The following is a 25,150-nucleotide window of genomic DNA, read 5'->3' as shown; positions in this document are numbered from 1 at the left end:
ATTGATTCATTAAGGAAACACTAGGTTATGTCCCTTTGGTACTAGAGTGAGGGCACCCAAAATGGAACGGTACCCAAAATAGAATACTTTTGATATATATGACGCAGCAATTTGTATTTTGCAATAAAAATGAATGGCATGTATTCTCAATCAAAATTGATATAGTTTTATGCATTTTGAGAAAATTTCATCTGCCTAACTCTTGAACATTGCTCATAAACTCAATTGAAATATTAAAAAAAAATGAAATGAAAATAAATCGCGGGCAACAGTACGATGCCAAGACATAAATATTTGATCATATTTCTAAACATGGAAAACTTTATGTTCAAACGAATATTTTAGGGTATAAATGAGTAAAAATTGTTAGAAATTTTCAAAACGTTTTTGAAATGAAGAAAATAATTTGATTGCTGTCAGTTATTTCATAAGCTGACTTATATGATAAAGTGCTCGATTTTGGGTACTCGACCAGTTTAAAATTTCAAGTTAATCTGACTTTCTTTAATGAGCTCTATAAATAGACACACGCGCTGTTGAAACCCAAGAAATACATAAAATGAAGGCTAAAGACATGTACTGTTTCATTACAGTAAAAAGTTGGTCTTTCAAAAACTTTATAGGAAATATTAATATGTTTCTTTACAAAGTGTTCAAATTTGGGTACCCTCACCCTAGCTGCGTTTAAAGTCTGACTTGCATTCCATTATGGTTACGTGGCTAATCAACCACGGCTACTACACTTACCTACCAGACTTAGATGGCTTACCAAAAATAGTCTAGTGACTTACCAATCAGAGTTACATAGTTTACCAACCACAGTTACATTTAGCTGAATTATAAACCGGCTAGCTGTCCTACCTATTACAGCTGTCCTACCTATTACAGCTGTCCTACCTATTACAGCACCACAGCTGCTATCACGTAGGCTTTTATTTATTGACAAAAATAAAATGAAAAAAATTCTTAATCATTCATTGCCAGCCCGATGTAAAAATGAACCTGTTCACCGATGGCCATCAACCAGAACACCAGCCGTGTCCCAGTATAGACACACTTAGGCAGATATCGTAACACATCGGGTTAATAACTTAATAGACACCACGATAAAAGTCTTAATATGGATGTGGAATCTATTTATAGAGAGCCAATTCTGATAGCGGTTTTCAAAATGAAGGACAGTGATACTTTGTTTTAGAGTGCCGGTGTTCACAGAACATGTGTATTTCAGAGGCTGTGTGTGTGAGACGGAACGTGGTTAGAATATGGCTGCTGAAAGATATAAAATAAACAAATTGAGAAACACTTTCCAATGCAAGATAAAGATGACTCATTATCGAGGTAACAATTAACAGATGTTTGGTTTTTTCTTCCGAAAATACACATGTGAAGACACTGAGTTTTGGGCCTAAGAATCAGTTTTTGCAAGACATTTAACATGGATAAGCATTAACAATATTTTTTTACTTCCAACTTCCATCGGTCATTTTCTTTCTGTTTCTCTACATTGATATCATATGAAACAATCATAAACACTGAATATGAAAACTTTATCCATAAAATTCAATATCTGTCAAAATATAGCTCAGCTAAATGTAATATAAAAAATGAGGGGAAAAGTGATAAAACACATTCACTTTTGGACAGAAAAGGATCTAAGACATGTATTCGGACTAGTTCTATGGGAATTGTAAAAAGTCAGTTATAATAATTGAAATACAAGACAGAAATGTCATCACTGTTTCCGCCAATCCCATACGGGGTACCGTCCTTTGTTGACATCGTAGCCGTAACATGACTTATCTTTGGTCAACAAAAATAATCTAAATATTCGATAAGTTTGAGAATAATCTCATGCTATAAGGAGACTGGAGGAAACAAACACTCGAGCAGACTATTTCTGGCCCATATCGCTGATACGTCGCCGACATGTTATCAATGTTGTATTTGTTCATTAATAAAACAGAAAACAAGCACATATACAGACAAAAATGGGATTGGGTCATGCTTGAAAGACAATTATAACGATAGTTGATTAAAATAATATTGATTATGAAGATGTTAGTATAAAACAAACTGACAAAGAAAATAGAATCACTCCAGAGTCCATGTTATTGTCATCTTCAATGGCATTTCAGGAGCATGCAGGGCTATGAAAAATAAATTTAATTTTGATGTAGGCAATTATATATTTAATTTTGTTGGACAGATTTCAGTTTGAATAAAAAAATCATGTGTATGCTGACGATTACAGATTGCATTAATGAACTATCAGGATTTGTATTTGACTTAAAGGTTGCACTCTTGGGATTATTTTACTTTATTTACAACGTACTACATTTGGAATAATTTTTGCAAGTTCCTTCATCAAGTGATTCCGAAGGGTATTTCTTTACCCTGTTCTATTTGTGTTCTTTCTTTTCTTGAGAGAGGGGTCTGTTTTTTTGTGCAAAGCGATCACGTTCTCACTATTTCCTTAATCGTATTTCAATGCGTTTCAAACTCAAGTTAGGTATTAGAACTGTGCTTCACCGTCACTGGCATAACAAATATTATCTTCAGCGAAAAATTTTGAAACTCTGGACTGGCTTTACCACAAGTGCTGTTTTTATTAACCTTACCACAAAACAATAGTTCCGAACAAAAATGATTTTGTTAGGAGGAGAGACGAGGTATTTTTGAACCGGATGTGCATTCGAGACAAGGCCGACTATACACGTGTCTCCACTTTGGTTGAAGACAGCGTAACAGGGGTGAAGAACTGGGGTAACATAGGCCTACCGGTTATATAAAAACGATGAGGAGTATTGTTGTTGACTTCTTGCTGTACAGCTGATACCAACAGGATGTCTCTCACAGTGCTAATATGTACGGTGATTGCCGTAACCGTCTTGGCCATTTGTACCGCAGAACCCATCGAGTTTAAAACGTGTGGTAAGTTTATTGTTGGTGTACTGTTCTGACCCAAATCAGTATCATGAGCGTGCAAAAAATGCTCACGCAATAAATTTTGCACAGATATTTTTTTATATATAATATTTTCTAACACAAAGATTGACGAAGAAAAATTCCAACACATGAGTTGTGTATGAACTAAGCAACCTATAGATATATTTGAATTTCCACATGTCATTGAAGACGGAAGTTCAACAGGACACAGAGCATCGTTAGCTCGATTGCAATAGAAATCAGATTGAAATAAGATGACCATACTCTAGGTTAACAAGCACCCAGGTCAGTGGGTATAACGTTTTATACTAACAGATCCTCCAGAACTATTGGTGTATACTCTTGTACCATTGTTTAAGGTAAATGAATTTAAGGAAAAATGTCACAAATACTCGATTAACACAAGTATTTGTCTAACCATAGCATGATAGTGCATGTTGATTACTAATTGTTTTGTTATTGTATAAAGAGAGACTCTTGGGAGATTAGCCTTCTTTGTTTACTAAATGAATTGTACCCCCTAAACCCCTAAAAGTGTTATTATCATTAAAGGTTATGTTAAATAATATTATAGTTAATTACATACAGGCGTACGCAATTTAATTACCGACGAATAAACTGGACGCACGCCAAACTCCCAACACTGCAACTTTTTTTTATTATTCCAATGAAAAAAATGACGCAATATATAAATAGTTATTATTTTTCCAGAATCAGTACATTCTTGCAAAAACTAAATGATACAAAGTGCGTATATCATTTTTTCCTTGAACCGAAGGGAATACTTTTTAATCGAAAGTAGAATTTTTTAATTATTATTTATAGCTAAGAGACAGGAACTCATTTGTACTTTTTTTTTTCTTTTTCAACGAACGAGTGCTTTAAACGATATTCCTAGATTTATTTTATTGAACATTACAGAGAAAGTAGAAAGCTATTACTGTAAGAGTACCTATTGTGTGAAGTCATTGATACACTTTAATGATGGACTTGAATGACGCAATTCTTTTGTCATTTCAGAGAAAGTAGAGCTGTTAAGATTATATGTTGAGTGTATTCATTGACGGACTTGAATGACGTACTTACATGCTGGTGTGTTCTATGTATATTTTTGTCATTTCAGAGAAAGTAGAAAGCTATTAAGGGTATATGTTGTGTGCATGCATTGATGGACTTGAATGACGTACTGTTTTGTCATTACAGAGAAAGCTCAGAAGACTATCGATAGTGTAGACATCAGCCCATGTTCTAAACAACCATGCGAGTTCAAACACGGAATGAATGTGACAGTCACGGTCAACTTTACAGCACGTGAGTAATCTGGGTCATACTTACTTAAAAAATCAAAATGTAGGTCTAACATTTTCCAGTAAAAAAAACAATGTGCAAGTTTACAAGTTTAGTTGTTTTCTCAATGTATAACAATCGGAAAGTGAACGCAAACACTGAGATTAAGGCAAACAAATCATGTATCTTGATTTCAATATTCCAAACGAGTACTGTTGGAATACTAGGTTAATTCTTAATATTAATGATAAGTACGTGTTTGTGGTATAATTTCACTTTTTATCAAACGCTAAAAGCATTTCCATTGTATCTTAATATTGGAAATTCTGAGATCCTCCCATCTAGACTAAAACTGGAGGAACGTTACTCCCCAAGATTTTGTGATGGGTGTTTTGTAACATATGTTTACCATCTATATAACGTGGACCTTGTCTCATTCTGTATTTACATTAGCCGTCGCCTCCACAACGCTGACATCGGAGATATACGGCATAGTGATGGGAATACCGGTCAAGTTTGCCATGCCCAACTCTAACGGGTGTAAAGAGTCAGGCCTGCAGTGTCCCCTCACCAGCTCAACAAAGTATACATACGTTCAATACTTCGCGGTCATTCCAACATACCCAATGGTAAGTTCGGCTGCATCATCACGCCAGCCTCCACACCGCCTCCTGTTTTCTACTTTACCCAGAACTAACTATGTTGAATTAATTATCATACATTTATTGTTATGTTTTAATAACTAAATCGCCTATGTTTGTCCGCCGTTGAATTAATTATTATACATTTATTGTTATGTTTTAATAACTAAATCGCCTATGTTCGTCCGCCTTTGAATTTGTTACAGCTATATTTGAACCTAATCTAACGTGTTCAGAGTAATTCTACACATTTTAGGGGTTTGGATCAACTTTCGGTAAAAATGCCGCCCCCAATGACCGAAATTCGATCTAAACCCGTATTATCCTGAGCATCTTAGTTTAGGTTCAAATATAGCTGCAACGAATCCTCAGGTCCCTGTGGTCAGGACTACAACATGAAAGGAATTTGATTGCACTCTTCATTTGGTTATCTTTAATCATAATGGTCACGGTTTTGTCAGAGTATTTCGTGTTTCTGTTGGTTTTTTTGTATATATGTATATACAGCTATATTTGACGTATGAAATACTCTGAAGGGTAAACTGACGGGTTTCTTTCTGTCTCGTGACCTTTTTCTCGACACTCCGGTCCTATTTTCAATATACATGCTTCCCATTTCAGATCAGTTTAGACGTACAGTGGGACCTGAAGGACGAAAACAACAATTACGAGTTTTGTTTCGTGTTCCCAATGATGATCGTGAGCTAACCCCCTACACTGACAGTGCCTCACACTAACACAAGTCGCGCGACTTTAGTGACTACTCCTGGATCCGTTATCAACTACAAATAGGCCTATTTTTCATTCTGTACATGTACTTGTGGCGTCCTAATTAAATGTTTTCATATTTAAATATTTGTTGTTTATATTGATTCCTATGGACCCACCTTTTCAATAACGCATACAAATTTACCATCTTTAATTTGAAAGAAATATTTTGGCAGGATCATTGTCAATCGAAATCGTTCAAACCTTATACATGTTTGTTTTATCCTGGATTCAGTGTAACATATGTACACAAATTAGATACAGTAGGGATCCCGAGCCTATAAATGGCAATAACAAAAGAAACGGGGACACAACACCCACTTCTGTTCGGCCTTGGCCTAAGGTTATCAGATATCCACTATTCAGTATATATATGGAGGCCTGGCCATCACTGATTCGAATAGATGTCACCTAAAATAATTGGTATTGTAGCATATCGTCCTTAAATGACCTTAGCTGTTGAAAGGACATTAAACCCTGTACAATCAGGGGTGAAGCTGAGAATTGGCTGGTAAATATGTATTTTAGTTCAATGACAACAGTTTAAAAGATTTAATAAAATCAATTGTTAAAAATACCAGAGCGTTTTATAATTAAATGTAAAAGTGATACGAAATTATACGCCAATTTCTAAAAATGAATTTGAATGAGAGTATGTAAGCAAACATTTTCGACTAGTTCCCAGTGACAATATTTTATAAAATGATTTAAAATAAAATAATCAGGAATCGTTTAGCAAAAAATATATAAACTACCTTCAACTTTTTATGTTGGTTCTAAAATAGAGAATACCTAAACGTCAACAGAACAAAAGCTTAAACTCAAAATCTATAAAACTAAAGCAAAATATTAACAAAAGGATTGAAACCCTTCAAAACATACAAGGGAATATGACCAGAAGTTCCGGAAGAGTAAGCGTCTTCTGCTTCATCGACGACACCCGACATGTAAATCTAAGCAAAATCACAGACTTAGATATCTAATTTAAATCCGTGGTAAAATCAAAGGAATGTGGCGTACTCAAAGTGAGAACTGTGGTAGTGACAACAAAACCATCCTAACGAGCATAATACAAAATAACGACCTTCATATTACACTTAGAAAAGGTATATTTGATCATGCTGGCGGCTATAAAACTGGCCACTAGTCTTCATTAACCTGCCTTTTTTAAAACCCTGTGTTGTAAGTTTGTCAGTCAGCAGTCGACATCCATTATATCATGATGAAGTCATGAAGTTATGCTATCTGATGCAAGCTCTTAAATACCGACCAAATTAACTGCAACATGGGGAGGCATGAATGTTACTGTCGAGAAAAGGAAACTTTATGATCGGAAAATAAAAATGGCCCCACTTATTGTAAAGCGTATATTTGTAAGAGGTCCCTTTTGATCATGCTGTGAGAAAAGATCGAGGAAAACGGCTATAGTACATGTATCTTTAATTTCAAGCTCGGGAGGGTATATACGATCGACGCACTCAATCAATGGTTTTTTAACACATTACATCGTCGATCGATCTGAATGCACAACTGAAGGACTTGGCTAGGTGTTTTTTGTCCTAACAACTATAAACAAAAAGTCGACCATAGGAGAGGGGCTCAGTTTAATTTATTACCATTGGAATGCCTACAGTCTGCTCACTGCTGGAAAGTCTTGTCATCGAGCTTAACAAAGTTATTGATAACCAGGAACTTAATCATTCTATCAATCCAATCCTCTGTATATTTATTTTAACCTTTGTTGTGCTTTTCACAAGAGATGCTCAAAAATAAGTATACAGCCCTATAACAATAAATGTATATCACTGTTCGCCCTTCTCTCTGAAAAGTAAACTCTCGTAATAAGAGAAAGAAGTCGTTTCGTCTGTTTCGTTTCATAGAAAAAAAACTTTTGAAAAGAGAATGTTCAAAGATTGATCAAAAGATCTTTTGAATTTTTCAAAATCCATACTCCATTTATTCTACTTAGCAAGTATACGGATTCACCATACGACTGTAATCCGGATAAAATGGTACTAAGAATGGTATGTATTAAAGGTTTGCATAATGGTTTGGTTGATCAAAAAAAGATGAGATCGCGATAACTCATTTTTTATAAGGACTCTTAAACGTTGCGATAAAACGTTGTTTTTAAGGATTCTGAAGAGTTTCGGAATCCAATACAAAGGAGGAAGGTCGATATCTTTATCAGTAATGGGTATTCGGAAAGATTTTAATGCTTTAACTAATGTGATTAACTAGTAATTCGTCTTTCGAAGAATTGGAAAGTATATAAACACAACGTAGATGTTACCTTAATTGGTTGTCAAGCATTCTTAGTGCTATGTTTGCACGTAGACAATGTACGTTATAGTGTTTGTGAGACAAAGATTTAAATGCTAGATGCTTTGCTCACACACACGAATACATGCCTGCCATGCGGATTGTTGAGTGTTGTTTGTACATCGGGGTCAGGAAATACAGATTTTGTGCTTTATTTTCCTGTTGTTTTTCAAGTGGCTAGTTTCGTTTTACTCTTTGGGATAAGTGTAGCAAATAATTGCTGCAAGTTAAATAAGTTTTTCAAAGAAAGACTTAAATAATCTTCATTACCTTAGAAACTAAAAGTGGCTGTCGTCACATCGTGCAGGGAAAAGAGTCACCTTATCATAAATCCGACTGATATCCCGTGCGTGCAGAATAGGGGATTCGCTTTGGTGCCCTCTTTTTGGGGACACAAAAGCGACCATAATAAATCTGCTGCGCACATTGCAAGGTTTGGGATCTTCATGTTTCTCTCTACTCCTTACTACTTTTTACTTCCTAGTGCCTTTTGATATTTCGATTTTCCCGATAACTAGACTTTCCGTATTTTGTACTAGACCTATACAAAACAGCATGGATAAACATGTAGTGTCATCCTTTACTTTAATGAAAACATATAATCAACTTTTCAATTTCTTGAATTTACAGACTAAAAAGCTTAGTGACAAAATCATGTGTAGGCATGTGCTTACTCGAGCCTACGCTACTGCACAAAGATGGTCTTATACAAAACAAGAAATTAAATAAGTCAGGTAGGAGGGTGAAAAAGAAAATACTGGGGTGTGGGTTGGGGTTGCATATAGGCCTAATCTAAAGTTAGAAACATTTGAAAATGAAATAATGATTGGGCGGAATATGCACGTATTTTAAACAAAAAAAGTCAGGTATTCTTTTACAAATATATAACGTTATGTATATTGAGTTGAAATAAATACGTATAACAGTACATGTTTGTCTTATTGGGGCAAATATTAGTCATAAATGACAGTCGCTCGTCAATCATGCAACAGTTTCTGAGCACAGGGGCTCGGTTTCGAGATTTTGAGTAATATATGACGTAAATCGTAATATTTTCTGTAAATCTTAACGTATACACACCAGTAAATAATAACAACAACACTTTTTATCCGTTTTTATAACCGTATACAAATTTAGTTCCTTAGTTTTAAAAAAAAAGTCGGTACCCTCAATTTTTATGAGGTTTTAGAATGTATGCAAAAACCGGGTAAAAGGGTGTTGCTATTATTTACTGGTGTTGTATAAATATACGTTACGTTTAATATTTACCGAAAAAATACAATTTACGTTATTACTCAAAAACCCTAAACCGAGTCCCTGTGTTTTTTCAGTGATATAACGTTATTTTTTATAAAATTAAATTTGATAAATAAGTTATTAATTTTTTGAGTATTTGTAAGACATAAGCCATTAAAAAATGTATCCTTATTATGACTGTTAATTTACTACTGTATATGGTCAAAGGGAAATAAGTCACTTGTTTTCAGAAAATATTTCGAAATATATTAGAAAATGAAAAATCACGATGGGTTCCGAATTTTATAATCACGTGATTAGCTGCAGCCATGATGGTGGGTGTGCATTGATGTTTCCTGTTTGTGGATATGTAAATAGTAACTTATTTCTCTGATTTATGTTTTAATGCATATGTTTCTCTTTTTTTTCTAGGACGGTTTGGATGACGGGCCTGACCTTTTGGAAGGGGACCAGGAAAACAAGGTAAACATGCAAATATTGCTACCTTGACATCCACTAAAGTTCCAAAACAGTTAGTGACTTCACCAGATTTTACCTGTACGGTGATGAGTCAACTCGGCATTGTTCACCTTACAGACGTCACATACTACAAATGGACATTTCTAATGTAAACACAGATGATGACCATAGACTATAAGACATAAAATTGCATTTAATGCGTATTGTTTGCCGGTAATGATTCAGTCGCTCGCCATCATTTGGGAAAAGGGGGAGGGGTGTAAAACTAAAAGGTAAAACAAGACCGGTAAAGACGTGTAGGCTGTGAATACTAGAGCGAGCACTCCCGGAGTTTCCCAATTGCCATTCTGTATAACATTACTCCAGTCAATTAGGTTTTCCTATATGTTAATATTGTTTCCAATAATCCATTGCAATATCCTACTCCGGTATGATTAAATTATATTCTATAATGTACCCAATTCATCCTGGCCATGGAATCACTGAAATATAGACGCCATGAATGTATTTGCAGGCAGGTCAACATTGACTGACCAAGTCAAGTTATATATCTCTTTCCTTCACCGAAATCTTTGACGTATNAAAATCAATTGAAAATAGCTCAAAAGACCTATTTCACATAGGTCAATAGAGCTATTATAGGTCTTTACAGCTATATAGCTCAATCGGCAGAGTGTACTGGACCTGTTAGCTGTTTAGTTGGTTGGTTTCCTGAGATGTTATAAGGAGTGTCAATCATGAACTGTAACGTACACAACAGACTGGGTTTGGTTTTATTTGACAGCTATGATCATTTAAGGACGTACCTCCATGTGTGTAATGTATGTGTGCTTGTGTGTATATGTGCTGGATGCAGGGTATGTTGTGTTTGCCATCTTGTGATAGCGCACATCTGATATCAACTTTAGAGTGCTACCTGACTGAAATACCATGCTGAAGGCACCCCAACAGTATTATATTCCAACTGGTCACATTAAACTGGAAATGGGAAACCAGTTGTTAAGGCTGTAATGATACACCTATGCCACGATACGATACGTATCACGATATTCACCCACGATACGATACATTTTGATAAGATACAGGATGACGAAATGTTATGCTTCCTCTTCAAATGCGTCCCCATGTTTGTCGTGTTCCCTGACTTGTAACTTACATCTACGAACCATATGCGGTGTGATTTTCCATCGGGAACATTTAGCCGGAATCCAAAATGCTGCCAAACAGGCGAGCGAAAGGAAGCGGGAGGGTTTTTTAATTGAAGCTCCGCCATATATGTAGCATGTTTGTTTATGCAAAATTTGTAACAGCCACAACTACTGCACAGGTTTTATCATACGAGCCAATCAAATTTTACGTTACACATGTATGGTTAAATTCCGGAAGTCGGGTAATACTAAAAACCGAACTGAACCGAAACACAGAAAAAACATATTGTGAACCGAAGCAATTTAGCGCAGTTTTCGGTGCGCCGCGGTGGACCGTTACAGCCCTACCAGTTGTTACGACTACCGTTAATGCTGATCATGAACATCAGGCAAGGAATAAGAACTACCATTTTAAGGATTTTGGAATGTCCCATCTCAGCAATTTTTAGTCAATATCAAAATTAATAGGAGCCATTCTATGTAAAATTAAAAGATAATTGGAACATGGAGGCCCAGGGGTCAATGGCCCCTTTCAGGATTATCCATATATAGAGACGATATAAAGGTTCCAAATGTTGCAGCAGATCAACTGTGATTTCTTCAATGTCCCCTAATTAGCAGAAGACACATAAAAAGCACCTGATCCTGCAGGGACCCCCACACAATAGTCACCTTTTACGATATGTAGAGGGATACCACAGTTCTATTCTTTCCGTGAACCTTCACAGGGGAAATCCAGACTGAGACTCTATAACTGATCAAGGTTTATAATTCTATAAATTAATCCCTTTGTGTTCCGATGGTGCAATTGTCAAAAGCTCTGGACTTTTCAATGATGCATGACAAAAAGATGACTGCCATCACATTGGGCTGCAGATTTGAGCCTCACTCGTCCGACTGATATGTCCGAGCCTTGTTCGTCCGGCTGATATGTCCATGGAGTTTCAAGCTATATCCCTCTGGTGACACGATGATTTTCTACATGTACTACAGCTTCTTCCATCACTTAAAACACAGGCCTCCAATCAATCACTTCTAGCTTTCCTGTGCTGGTGTCAGGGGCCCACTTGTATAAAACTTCTCAACTCTTGAGATTTCCTCAAGTCTAAGATTTCCCATAGACAATACATTGCTTGAGATTTTCCTTAACTTTGAGATGTTTTATACAATTGGGCCAGGGTGTGGTGGTGGTTGTAAATAAGTAATCCCCCGAAGACCATGGTGGTGGGTAAGGTGGTAGGGAGAGTTCCATAGGGGTCATGCTATTACCTCAACATTAAGGGTTATCCTTCAAAGGGGGAACTTCCAGTCCATACATAACTGGTGACCTCTGACTTTTGACCGAAAGATCTAAGTACATGCTACTGAACTACTGTAATCACTGGTTATCTATACTACTTATTCCAGTTCATCAACATTGGAAATGGTCAGGAAAACATTCTGCTCAGCTTCTAAACAGGGAAACGCCACCAAATATTCAATTTCACCTTCTTCCAAAAATGTGTCTCACATTAATGATAAAACAACCTTCGGGTAATGAACTGTAAATGAAGTTATATTTACATTTACTAGTAAGCTTATGACACTTCTAAACTCATTAAAAATGTTGCAGAAAGAAGTACATGTACCACAAGTCTGGACAACCGTTACAATGGTTAAATTAATTTCCAAATTTTGGGTAACAAAAACTTTTCTTCTTTAAAATATGATAGTTGAAAACTTTAAGTTCTACAAGCAGTCACTCACTTTGGAATCTTGAGATTCATTTATTTGACCAACTTATATTATATTTCAGATATAAATTTAAATCTTGATCAATTAATTGAAAAGGAAGATTGTACATATGTTTACATCAACTTTGGAGTCCACATTGTCCGGCCTATTTCGTTTGCTGAAGAACATTTAGTTATCACTGGTACCAGTATGTTTGAAAATAAACTGGCATCTTTCTAAAGGATGTTATTATTTTTGTTCTTGATTGTTTTCGCTGCAGCCGAGATCTGAGACAGTAGATTTGTCAACAGATACATCCCTTCAAGTCGACATTTCTGATGCTTTAAGTGAGAGAGATAAAGTCAAGTTTACAGTTCACACTAAGGTAAGCAAACACAGTTTCTAGGTGACAGGGAATCAGTTTTGATAAAAAAAAAAAAAAAATCTTAATTAACTGTTGTTTTACCAAAATAAATGCATCAAAGTATAATGGCCAATTTGAAGTCAAAATCTCATTAATTTTGATCTTCAAAAGACATCAAAGAAGGAAACATTTGATAAGATTATTTTTCAGTATACAGAAACTTGCATAGAAGATGTTGAGGTGTGATTGTTGTAAATAACTATTCCTGTGCAGGCTTGAGGAAAGAATATATATATAAACCTGCTTATTTTTCTCTTTCTAGACATCATTGCAAAAGTTCAAGGAGGGAGAGTTTTCTGTTGTACGGCAGCATGAGGAGTTCATTTGGTTACACGATCGCTACGTGGAGAACGAAGAGTATGCTGGTGTTATTGTAAGTTTTGTATGAAAGAATATTTGTTACCATGATTTCTTCCCCTCCCCTCTAATCAGTAATGTTACCCATAGTCATTTCCTAGTGCAGGTATGATACACAGTTGCCAAGGGCATAAAATGTCGCTCAGGAGATTTCTGGTACAGTTGAAAAATAAAAAAAATAATACTTGTTATACATGTTATGCCTTTTATTGTTGCTAGCAAATTGAATCTTTTCGTTGGATAACTACCTGTAATATGTTTCATGAAGTTAAAAATGCCACTTGTATATAAGCATTGCTCAGTTTACTAACTGTAAATTCACTTTTAAGATCTTAACTTTTGACACTAAATGTATATAGAATATATCCAATAGATAACGATAACCGAGCTCACATCAACATTTACTGGTATATCCGTTGAAGTGATATTACCTGCATGCTTCAGTTAGTTGCTTACGCTCAAGAATTAATTCTCAACATTGAATGTAAATCATAATCACAAATTGGACAGTAATGTTGTTTCTCTCGTAACAAAAAAGTAGATAAAGACAGCGTAACATCATGTTATGTAAGGTTATTTTATAACATCCCATAGGCTGGAGTAATAAAACCAATGGCAGTTATGGAAATATTAAGGCATACCAACTAATCTTAATATTTTCATGATATGTAACTTCATTTTGGTATTTGTAAACATCCAGATACCCCCTGCACCCCCACGACCAGACTTTGATGCGTCACGGGAAAAGCTGCAGCGACTGGGAGAAGGGGAGGGAACAATGACCAAGGAGGAGTTCACCAAGATGAAGCAAGAGTTAGAGGCGTGAGTATTACTAACTCATTTATCCCTGAGGACACATTTGAACGCTTCCAATTCAAAGGTTGGAATAGTTCATTATGAAATTTCAGGGGTGAACTAGGGAGGTAGATAGAGACATGATTAATACTGGTAAATTAGATGTACTATTCTGGGAAAATGCATGTGTATTACCAGTAAACTGTAGAGAAAAACTGAGAGGTGAACAGGTGATCAAGCTGTAGAGGTAGCTATATATATAGACAGGTGATCAAGCTGTAGAGGTAAACAGGTGATCAAGCTGTAGAGGTAAACAGGTGATCAAGCTGTAGAGGTAAACAGGTGATCAAGCTGTAGAGGTAGACTCTGTTGAACAATTCAGATGTAGACTGTTGAACAATTCAGATTTACAATATCAATATTTTCTTTACATTTTTATGTTGTTTTAGTGAATACCTCGCCACATTCAAGAAAACTGTTGCCATGCATGAAGTGTTTCTCCAACGAATAGCTGGCCACCCCCTACTCAGGACAGATGTCAACTTTGAAGTTTTCCTAGAATACGATCAAGATGTAAGTTTGTTACTTGGTTGTGACACATTTCCTTTAATAAGGAAAAAGACTACAGAACCTGAATTGTGCCCGCGCACAATAAACGTTGTCTCAAACTTAACTATAGACCAATATACCGAAAAACAGGACTTTGTTTCTTTCTTCACCGAAAGTTCTCTCCTTTACAATCATAATTTGACAAAGTTTCAGGTTTCATATTTATTTTACTGTCCTTATTGGACTTAGCCAACTCTTTAGTGTTATCTGTTTTGGGTTATTCCATAATTAAATGCATGCGGGAGATGAGAGGCATCTATTGATACAATGGCTGGTGTTATTTACAACCAGATATGTCTACCCTTCCTGGAATCCAATCATTTCCCTATTTGATGAGTGGTGGGGTTTCCCACCCCTCCCCAATACGGTTATTTCTGGAACCGCCCTTATGTGGGTATCAATTATTAAATGCTGATTTTGAGGACCAATTCTATATGATTAATTGCCAAACAATTTTATTCTGTTGAAAATGAAAATCATAAAAATCTCTTGTGTGTTTTGAAATCATATCGTCAATATGAAGTGCTGCTATGTAACGCATGTAAGTGTACATTTCTTACGTATAGCAGCATTGCTGTTTCGTTTCCAGTTAAGTGTGAGAGGGAAGAATAAGAAGGAAAAGCTTGGAGGTTTCTTCAAAGGCCTCACTAAAACAGCTGACGAGGTGCTACTGGCATCACAAAAGGTGAGGGACGTTATCATTGATATTCTCTTACCTTCACTGCTTATTGGCATGATAATGAGGTGAGGCATCACAAAACATGAGAGCTTTCATAAATAGACTAAATTCTCCCTAGTTTTACATTGAATATTCCTTATATACAATGTGCAATAAAAAAAAAACTGTCTAAATATACCTTAAGTAAATCAGACTTGTCCACAGTTGTGCATTGCCATGTATGATATTTTTTATGAATTTACGTGATCAAAGTTGCTGCAGACAAAATCCAATGTACAATACATTGTACAATACACTCTTGAAATTCAAATATCTTGTACTTAATTAAACATGCACTAAATGATTCATATATGTATGAATTGTATTTATAGGGGTGTTCAATTTGTTATTTGGGATGTAAGCCCACTGGCTGATTTAAGTTCTCCTAGTCATTTCATATTTGTGGTGTATATTTTGTAAATTGGTAGTGAGTGTAAACTGGTTGGTTATGGGTCAAAGTTCTGTAACTGGAGAATAAAAGATAAAAAAAAACGTTATTTATGGTTTTATGGAAAGAAAAATGATTTTTGTTAATTTGAAAACTTTGTTTTGAAACAGGATGTCGATGATTTCTTTGAGAAAGAAAAAGGATTTTTGGTGGAATACCATGTTAAAATAAAGGACGCTACAATGAAATCAGATAAGATGACAAGATCACATAAAAGTAAGTTTCAATAATTAATTCTTCTTTTATTTCAAGGTTTTTGTCGCAAGAGTTATTCTGCTATTTGAACATCAATGAATAATGTATACTGATATCAAAACTATGTGAACTATTAATTAAGAACAGAAAAAATGGAATATCTACATCTAGATTCCGTAGTTAATCCCTTTCACCCCTTTGTAACTTAAGTAAACTCTTCCATGCATTGATCTGGCTTGGCCCATAATGGTCTACAGTGGTGAAAGGGTTATTAACATTTTACATGTGAACTACTCTTATGTTATTTATCAGTATTGAACCTATAATACAATGTATTCATTATTTGTTTGTAGAATTGCCAGAATAATGTAATGAAGAGTTCATTATGTTAAAATATTTCAGTTTGCCATATTTTAATTTTAAACAATTTTGTTGACTTCCAGCTGTAGCAGATAATTACATTCAGATTTCCTCAGGGTTTGTACAGATGGCAACAATAGAGAATACGGAACTAGACAAGTGAGTGGACACTCTCATCAGGAAATACAAACCCCTCTGTCGGGAAATACAAACCCCTCTGTCGGGAAATACAAACCCCTCTGTCGGGAAATACAAACCCCTCTGTCAGGAAATACAAACCCCTCTGTCGGGAAATACAAACCCCTCTGTCGGGAAATACAAACCCCTCTGTCGGAAAATACCAACTTAATAATACATGTCTTAGTTTAAAATTTTAATTTTGTTTAGGATTTTCCTGTCTCTGTTTGTTTACAGTCCTTATCTCAACATATAGGGTTTTAAAAAAGGTTTTAGGGTCAAGGTCACTGTAACTAAAAATAGATTTATGGGGAAGGGAGGTTATAGTCAGACATATGGCAGGGCCCTTGCAGACATGTCAGTGTTCTAGTTATACCCCTCGCAACGAAGTTATTTTCATTGAAAGTTTGCATTGATATTTGATCACTATCTGATGTACTTGTGCACCAGCATTTTAATTAAATTATTTACTTGGCATGGCTTCTACTGACTTTACTGTTTTATGTATATTCATGAAACTTCGCCTATATGTAAAGAGCCAAAGTATCTCAAACGAGTTCCTATTTCAGTAAGTTGACCCCAAGGTCAAGGTCACTAAATGACGTATAAATTACCAGCTGCGGAGGGTATGAGTTATCCTCCGGAGTACATTTCTAGTTTAGGACTATTCTGACTTGTATAGAATATAATCGTGTATTAATTATGAGTGAAGATTGGCAGGTCATTAACCATCGACTTCAAAAAAGTGAAATGGTATAAAAAAAAAAAACAACAGTAGGTTTAATCTGGATTACTATGCCACCCATGTATTTCTGATTAAAGTGTTTCATAAAATTAATTTTGGAATAGTTCTCATTATCTGGCATTAATTTATGTAAAACCATTGTTTGGTCTACTTTCCTACACATCTAGTTTGAAATGGAAGCTGTCCTTACCTATTGAAACAGTTTCTAAAATTGGACAGAAAGCATAATAACATTGATTCTGAGAAAATGGTTCAAACCCCATCCCTGCTCCCATCGTTGTGTATTAGTAACAAACTCAAGCTCCTAAAGGTGGTCAAAGTTCACCTCAGTAGATTTTGACATTTTTCTGTTTTATTTCCAGAGTGTTTACTAAAGTAGCTGAGACATTAGAAAAAGCAAGAGTAAGTTGTTGTTTGTTTATAGTTCAAACATATAGTGTCTGCAGAAATCTCATGACAAATTATAGTTTTCATATTTTGATTGTGGTACAATTATGTTTATTTTAAATCAATACTGTAAATAAGTACAGTAATTTATAATAGAATGGACATCTTGTTATTATCATAATTGAACAGTGATGGGTCTGGAACTCAACACCAGTGTGCTGGCAGTGCATATATACCGTATTGTTTACGTTTCCAGATTTTCTGTATTTATTAACCCTCATTAACTTAGAATATGACGTTAGAATAGGTTGGCCTCGGATCTATCACACAGATATCATTTACTGCCAACTATAAAGCTTTTAGACTTTATAAGCAGACAATCCCTGGGATAAACATTTTGGTCCTGTGTTCATTATATGGAGATCAAAGAACACTAGTAATTCCTGAGTGTATCTCTCCAGCTGCTTTTTATTTTATATTTCACATACATATATATAGCATAAACTTTGACATGTTCTAGAGAAACTTTCTTGAAGAGCTGCCCTGAAATAAACAATATCTAGACAAGTATCTTCAGACAGTTGGAAATCAAATACTACGTCCCCCTGACAGGGGGAGTCGCACCTTACTATATCAAATACCAGGGTTTAAACTCTTGTTGAATGCTCTACACCTTAAATCCAACCAGGGCTGGTTTTAAACGTCTATTGCTATGTTGTTATTTCCTGTAGAAATTAGAGGGCCGGGTGTCCTCAGACGAAGACCTGAAGCTAAGTGACACCCTGCGCTACTACATGAGGGATTCGGCTGCTGCTAAGGACCTCCTGTACAGACGCACACGGTCGCTTGCCGACTACGAGTCTGCCAACAAAGCCTTAGAAAAAGCTAGAACTAAAAACAAAGAGGTTGCACAGGTAATTACTTTGAATGTGTTATTGTATCATAAAAAAGATATTTTAGAAAGCACCATGCTGATCACAGTAGATAGTAAATGTATCATAAATGTTCCTCTTATTCAACCTGTTTGTTTTTAAATGTTGATCAATGTTTTTATTGTGACATTTCAGGCCGAAAAACACCAAACACAATGCTGCGAGAAATTTGAAAAGATATCAGATGTTGCCAAAAAAGGTAAACTCTTTTCCAAAGTATTTCCTTGTTTAACCTGTTTAGGTGATTCCCTGGTCAGCTTGAAGTTGTAATTAGGGTTTGATTTTCTTACTTACGATTTCAAGAATATCTCAATATTAATTCTTAAATATACTTAGTGTTTGATAAATTTCAGTTGTTAAATGATATTGAGACAAGAAAATCAGTATGGAAGATTTAATTCCTACATTCAGTCTGCATAGAATAAATTTAAAATTAAAACTCATTTAATCAAAAGCTTTGAAAAACAGTGTTATTAACTTTCATTGATTAAGTAATTTAAGCATTTTAGCATTACATGTATAATGATTTCCTGGATGTTTTCATCTTGACTTAAATGAAATTAATAATCCAAGACTGTTGTCATTGTGATTGAAAATACTCCATTACTGTAACGCAAGCCTGCCTACAAAAAATGATGACGGTCAAAGCTGTTGGGAACCAGTCACTTGGTGTAAGACCACTAAGTCTGTCCCTAATAAAATGGTGGATAGGTCAACTTTTTTTTAATCTTTTGCAGAATTAACAGAATTCAAGGGGCGTAGGATACAGTACTTCAGGAAGAATTTGGTGGATTTAGTAGAACTAGAACTGAAGCATGCCACGGTAGGGACATGTAAATCTTCCTCCATTAGAGAGACAGGCTGTGGGTGGATTTAGTAGAGCTAGAACTGAGGCATGCCACGGTAGGTAAATGTAGATCTTCTTCCATTAGACAAACAGGCTGTGGGTGGTCTTAGTAGAGCTAGAACTGAAGCATGCGACGGTAGGTACATGTAGATCTTCCTTCATTAGGCAGACAGGCTGTGGGTGGTAAGTGGTGCAGTTGATAGCACACTCCAATTAGACAGACAGGCTGTGGGTGGATGCCAAGGTAGGTACATGTAGATCTTCTTCCATTAGACAGACAGGCTGTGGGTGGATTTAGTAGATCTAGAACTGAAGCATGCCAAGGTTGGTAAATGTAAATCTTCCTCCATTAGACAGCCAGGCTGTGGGTGGATTTAGTAGAGCTAGAATTGAAGCATGCCACGGTGGGTACATGTAGATCTTCCTCCATTAGCCAGACAGGCTGTGGGTGGATTTAGGAGAGCTAGAACTGAAGCATGCCAAGGTAGGTACATGGAAATCTTCCGCCATTAGACAGACAGGCTGTGGGCGGCTAGGGGTGCAGTTGATAGCACACTCCCCTTTCACCGAACCCCTAGAGACAGGCTGTGGGTGGATTTAGTAGAGCTAGCACTTAAGCATGCCACGGTAGGAACATGTAGATTTTCCTCCATTAAACAGACAGGCTGTGGGTGGATTTAGTAGGGCTAGAACTGAAGCATGCCACGGCAGGAACATGTAAATCTTCCTCCATTAGACAGCCAGGCTGTGGGTGGATTTAGTAGAGCTAGAACTGAGGCATGCCACGGTAGGTAAATGTAGATCTTCTTCCATTAGACAAACAGGCTGTGGGTGGATTTAGTAGAGCTAGAGCTGAAGCATGCCACGGTAGGTACTTGTAAATCTTCCTCCATTAGACAGCCAGGCTGTGGGTGGATTTAGTAGAGCTAGAACTTAAGCATGCCACGGTAGGTACATGTAAGTCTTCCTCCATTAGACAGACAGGCTGTGGGAGGATTTTGTAGAGCTAGAACTGAAGCATGCCAAGGTAGATACATGTAGATCTTCCTCCATTAGCCAGACAGGCTGTGGGTGGATTTAGAAGAACTAGAACTGAAGCATGCCAAGGTAGGTACATGTAGATCTTCCTTCATTAGACAGACAGGCTGTGGGGGGATTTAGTAGAACTAGAACTGAAGCATGCCACGGTAGGGACATGCAGGTCTTCCTTCATTAGACAGACAGGCTGTGGGGGGTTAGTGGTGCAGTTGATAGCACACTCCAATTAGACAGACAGGCTGTGGGTGGTAAGTGGTGCAGTTGATAGCACACTCCAATTAGACAGACAGGCTGTGGGTGGTTAGTGGGGCAGTTGATAGCACACTCCCCTTTCACCGAACCCCTAGAGACAGGCTGTGGGTGGATTTAGTAGATCTAGAACTGAAGCATGCCAAGGTAGGTACATGTAAATCTTCCCCCATTAGACAGACAGGCTGTGGGAGGATTTAGTAGAGCTAGAACTGAGGCATGCCACGGTAGGATCATGTAGATCTTCTTCCATTAGACAAACAGGCTGTGGGTGGATTTAGTAGATCTAGAACTGAAGCATGCCAAGGTAGGTACATGGAAATCTTCCGCCATTAGACAGACAGGCTGTGGGGGGATTTAGTAGAGCTAGAAATGAAGCATGCCACGGTAGGAACACGTAGATGTTCCTCCATTAGACAGACAGGCTGTGGGGGGATTTAGTAGAGCTAGAAATGAAGCATGCCACGGTAGGAACATGTAGATCTTCCTTCATTAGGCAGACAGGCTGTGGGTGGTAAGTGGTGCAGTTGATAGCACACTCCAATTAGACAGACAGGCTGTGGGTGGGTTTAGTAGAGCTAGAACTGAAGCCTGCCACGGTAGGTACATGTAGATTTTCCTCCATTAGACAAACAGGCTGTGGGTGGATTTAGTAGAGCTAGAGCTGAAGCATGCCACGGTAGGTACTTGTAAATCTTCCTCCATTAGACAGCCAGGCTGTGGGTGGATTTAGTAGAGCTAGCACTTAAGCATGCCACGGTAGGAACATGTAGATCTTCCTTCATTAGACAGACAGGCTGTGGGTGGTTAGTGGTGCAGTTGATAGCACACTCCCCTTTCACCGAACCCCTAGCCAACAAGAATGATTAATATAAGTTAATCTTGTTTTAAAATTGTTGCAAAATAAAAACAATAAAGCTTATACAGACAGGCTACACACACAGAGCGGTAGTTAGAGTTACTTCCTTGTTTTCTATAAGGGATGTCTATCTTAAGAGGGCAATTAGACTCAAGACTTTATCTTTATTTGGTTCTCAATACTGAAAACTTTTGCTTATCTTAAAAGAGGACCTCAGAATTCAAGACTCTTGTCTTAGTTTGAGGAACTCTGCTATGTTATAAGAATATTTATATTAATTTTGTCAAGTGGAAATGTAAATAGCTGCATTTTTTCAAAATACATGTATTTCGGAAAATTTAATGAACTTTTCAATTATTCTTCACACAGGCACAAGTACAACTTCTTAAAAACTGTATATCTGCCATGAGAGAGGAAGCGTGAAGTGTCCATACAGTGTGATGATGTAAATGTGATATGTGGGAAATGTTGCCGGGCAATTTATCTACAGCGCAGGAATGTTTACTTATTTCGTCATCAAGGAACATTGCTATGGCAACGTGTGATGAAAAACAAGTGGAATGAAAATTGCAGGTGTCTTATACTTCATTTGTAAAAAACACTGCTTTTTAGAATTGGCTAATAGGTAAATTACAAATTTGTATGCGAGATGTGTTTAGGTTTATACACAAGAATATTCTATGACATAAATTATAGAAACAGCAGAGTTAATTGGCTAAATAACCATTCTCCAATTACAATTGGGTAATGTTGGTGTCGTCTCACTTAATATTTGTGAAACAAAATATTAGTGTCTTTATAAATGTGCAATTGTTGGTTAGATCCATTTAATGGATCTCAAACTGATCTTTAACTTAAACTCGGTAAAACCTCTTTTTGTACTTGTGAACATACCGGCATATGATGGTGGGCATTTGTTAGCATATTATTACAGATGGGAAATCTGAAACAAGATTATATATAGGGTACTGTAAGACACTCATAAGAACCAGTGTTGTTTGTAACTTAATATTATGCATTTTAAATTCATCTTGAAACACCAGTCTGTACAATAGTAGGAAGTGTGTTAAGATCACTGCTGTAGTCATTGGAGAAACTGGGGATGTCTGTGAGGTAACTTTTGTTTTAGAAGAATTTGTTAGGTAAACTGATTAAAATTTGTCGTAACATTTAGCTTTCAACAAAAAAAGTTGAAATACTAGTATATACAGTTTTTGTATATACAATTTATACTCCTAGCATCTGTTCTAAAATATTGTTACCATCTTAAGTTAAGAACTATTTTTTTATTTCCTTCAGTTTTTTTATCTGTGAACATGTGAAAGGAAAGAAAGGTAAAATTAAACATGCTGAATACACAGGGACCAGGGAATATGTGTTGACATTATTACAATACAATATCTGAATGTTCATCTTTATTTTGCTGTCATTACCACTGTCTGTGTTTGCTGAGAAAAAGTGTGAGCTGCAGATTGGACAAAAAATCAACAAATCCAGGCCATTTTGGCCTTTTTCTTTGTGCTCATGTTCGTTATCTTCCCAAAAAGGCCTTAAGACTTGAATACTGTGGCTTTATACATATTAGATTTAGAGAGATCATGCTATATGTTATGTTTTCAAATACTCTTTTATTTCTTTCTTATACTTGCAATTTTAATATGAAGATGTGTACATGTAGAGCGTTATAACCATAGTGTATGATTTCTGTGTCCATTCCATTTACATTTGATGTTTAAGTACCTTGGTGTAGCATTGTTTTTAAATGTCTACAGTGTATGTTTGATCGAACTAATAGTTTGAGTGCATATAAATGAATATTTTTTCTTTGTACAAAGATTGTCTTCAGTGTTTTGTTTCCCTCCATATCTGCTGAAAATTATGGTGAAGTGTACCAATACATCAATGTTAAATCATGTACTCCTCTATTTATACTTAAATGTAATATATGTATTTTGTCAGCATCTTATTATTATTTTTATTTCATAAGACATTGCCCTTTAGGTTAGTATAATATACTTCAAATGTGCATCCAAACTACGTCCAGATGGGATTGCATCCATGCGTAGCGGGTAAGATTTGATAGGTACGAGTCTAAAAATCACACTTTTATTCTATGATTTTGTTCCTCTTGAGTGCAACACACAGTACGTACATGTATATATCTTTGGTTGTTTCCTACCTACTTCATACCTGATTATACAAGAAGTGCAGAGATACTGTCCTACATTTATAGCTAATAAACATTAAACAATAAATATAGACAATAGAACAGTATCCATTATAAGCTCATATTTATCATATTTTTTAATTTAAGATTATGCAGTGTGATTTTGTACTAGCACTTAGAGAAGTGATAAGAACATAGAGTTGTGGATCAAAAATTTAGTTTAGATTTATATATAGCTGGTTATATAACAGCATGTCTACCATGTCCGACTTTTAGATAATGTACTTCATTTACCTTCTACAATCGAGTCTAAAGTCAAATATTTGAAAGAGAGGATAAGGTCACAGACATAGATACATATAATATGTGTATGTACTACTTTAGGAAAGGGAAGGTTTAATCGGATCTATTTTACAGATCCAGAATGGTTCCTCAATATTTGTAAGGTTTTGGTTTAACCCTATAAATATCTAGTCTTTTCTGTTAAATCTTCCTCTTTTGTTATGATGAGGTTACATATAATATTAATATATATACACACAGACGTGCACTGTATAAGTACCGTATGAATGGGAGATTAAATGAGAGATCATAATTCTAATTCTGTTGTTTGTGATTTTTTTCCTAATGGTAATCGCCTTGTAATCACACCAAATTCCAGTGATATTAATTACATGATCGCGGGATATTAATTAAAACCTTGGGAAGTAAGTTATATCTCGGAGGATGAGTGAACTCTCCTTGGACATTGGTAAAATGTTGCTGGATATCCTGGTACAAGTGTATAGCCAAGAGACCTAGGATCACTATGCTTGGCCAGAAGCATGCTGGGGATAAATGATTATCAAATGTTCAGATGTTGCTGGATATCCTGGTAAGAGTGGATAGCCAAGAGACCTGGGATCACTATACTTGGCCCGAAGCATGCTGGGGATAAAGGATTATCCAATGTTCAGATGTACCTGGATATCCTGGGAAGAGTGTATAGCCAAGAGACCTAGTATCACTATACTTGGCCAGAAGCATACTGGGGATAAAGGATTATCAACTGTTCAGATGTACCTGGATATCCTGGTAAGCGTGTACAGCCAAGAGACCTAAGATCACTATACTTGGCCAGAAGCATACTGGGGATAAAGGATTATCAAGTGTTCAGATGTTCCTGGATATCATGGTAAGAGTGTATAGCCAAGAGACCTGGGATCACTAAACTCGGCCAGAAGCATGCTGGGGATAAAGGATTATCAACTGTTCAGATGTACCTGTACCGATTTTGCTAGTAAATATGTATTATTTTTC

At 36.2% G+C, this 25,150-nt stretch overlaps 2 protein-coding genes across 2 annotated transcripts; both read left to right on the top strand.

The window, feature by feature from the left end:
• Positions 1–2,714: 2,714 nt before the first annotated feature.
• Positions 2,715–5,730, top strand: LOC110467092 (epididymal secretory protein E1-like). The gene is made up of 4 exons (XM_021524006.1): positions 2,715–2,934; positions 4,153–4,260; positions 4,690–4,865; positions 5,499–5,730. Exons 1-4 carry the CDS (start codon positions 2,847–2,849, stop codon positions 5,583–5,585), a joined length of 459 nt encoding a protein of 152 aa, XP_021379681.1. The 5' UTR covers positions 2,715–2,846; the 3' UTR covers positions 5,586–5,730.
• Positions 5,731–9,494: 3,764 nt separating this feature from the next.
• On the top strand, positions 9,495–24,452 carry LOC110467081 (sorting nexin-6-like). The gene is made up of 14 exons (XM_021523986.1): positions 9,495–9,538; positions 9,636–9,686; positions 12,825–12,929; positions 13,231–13,341; positions 14,026–14,147; positions 14,570–14,693; positions 15,319–15,414; positions 16,006–16,111; positions 16,534–16,609; positions 17,735–17,774; positions 18,491–18,673; positions 18,827–18,890; positions 19,429–19,514; positions 22,054–24,452. The coding sequence occupies exons 1-14, from the start codon at positions 9,533–9,535 to the stop codon at positions 22,105–22,107; spliced, it is 1,224 nt and encodes a 407-aa protein (XP_021379661.1). The 5' UTR covers positions 9,495–9,532; the 3' UTR covers positions 22,108–24,452.
• Positions 24,453–25,150: the final 698 nt, after the last annotated feature.

Source organism: Mizuhopecten yessoensis, unplaced genomic scaffold (genome assembly GCF_002113885.1).
Source record: "Mizuhopecten yessoensis strain PY_sf001 unplaced genomic scaffold, ASM211388v2 scaffold11159, whole genome shotgun sequence".
Lineage (NCBI taxonomy): Eukaryota > Metazoa > Mollusca > Bivalvia > Pectinida > Pectinidae > Mizuhopecten > Mizuhopecten yessoensis.
This window is presented reverse-complemented; position numbering and strand designations above follow the sequence as displayed.

Coding starts and splice junctions, on each gene's coding strand:
- LOC110467081 (XM_021523986.1), top strand. Junction 13,342..14,025: donor AAGAGTATGCTGGTGTTATT/GTAAGTTTTGTA, acceptor GTAAACATCCAG/ATACCCCCTGCACCCCCACG. Junction 16,610..17,734: donor GAGAATACGGAACTAGACAA/GTGAGTGGACAC, acceptor TTTTATTTCCAG/AGTGTTTACTAAAGTAGCTG.
- LOC110467092 (XM_021524006.1), top strand. CDS start 2,847: ATGTCTCTCACAGTGCTAATATGTACGGTGATTGCCGTAACCGTCTTG. Junction 2,935..4,152: donor CATCGAGTTTAAAACGTGTG/GTAAGTTTATTG, acceptor TTGTCATTACAG/AGAAAGCTCAGAAGACTATC. Junction 4,866..5,498: donor TCATTCCAACATACCCAATG/GTAAGTTCGGCT, acceptor TTCCCATTTCAG/ATCAGTTTAGACGTACAGTG.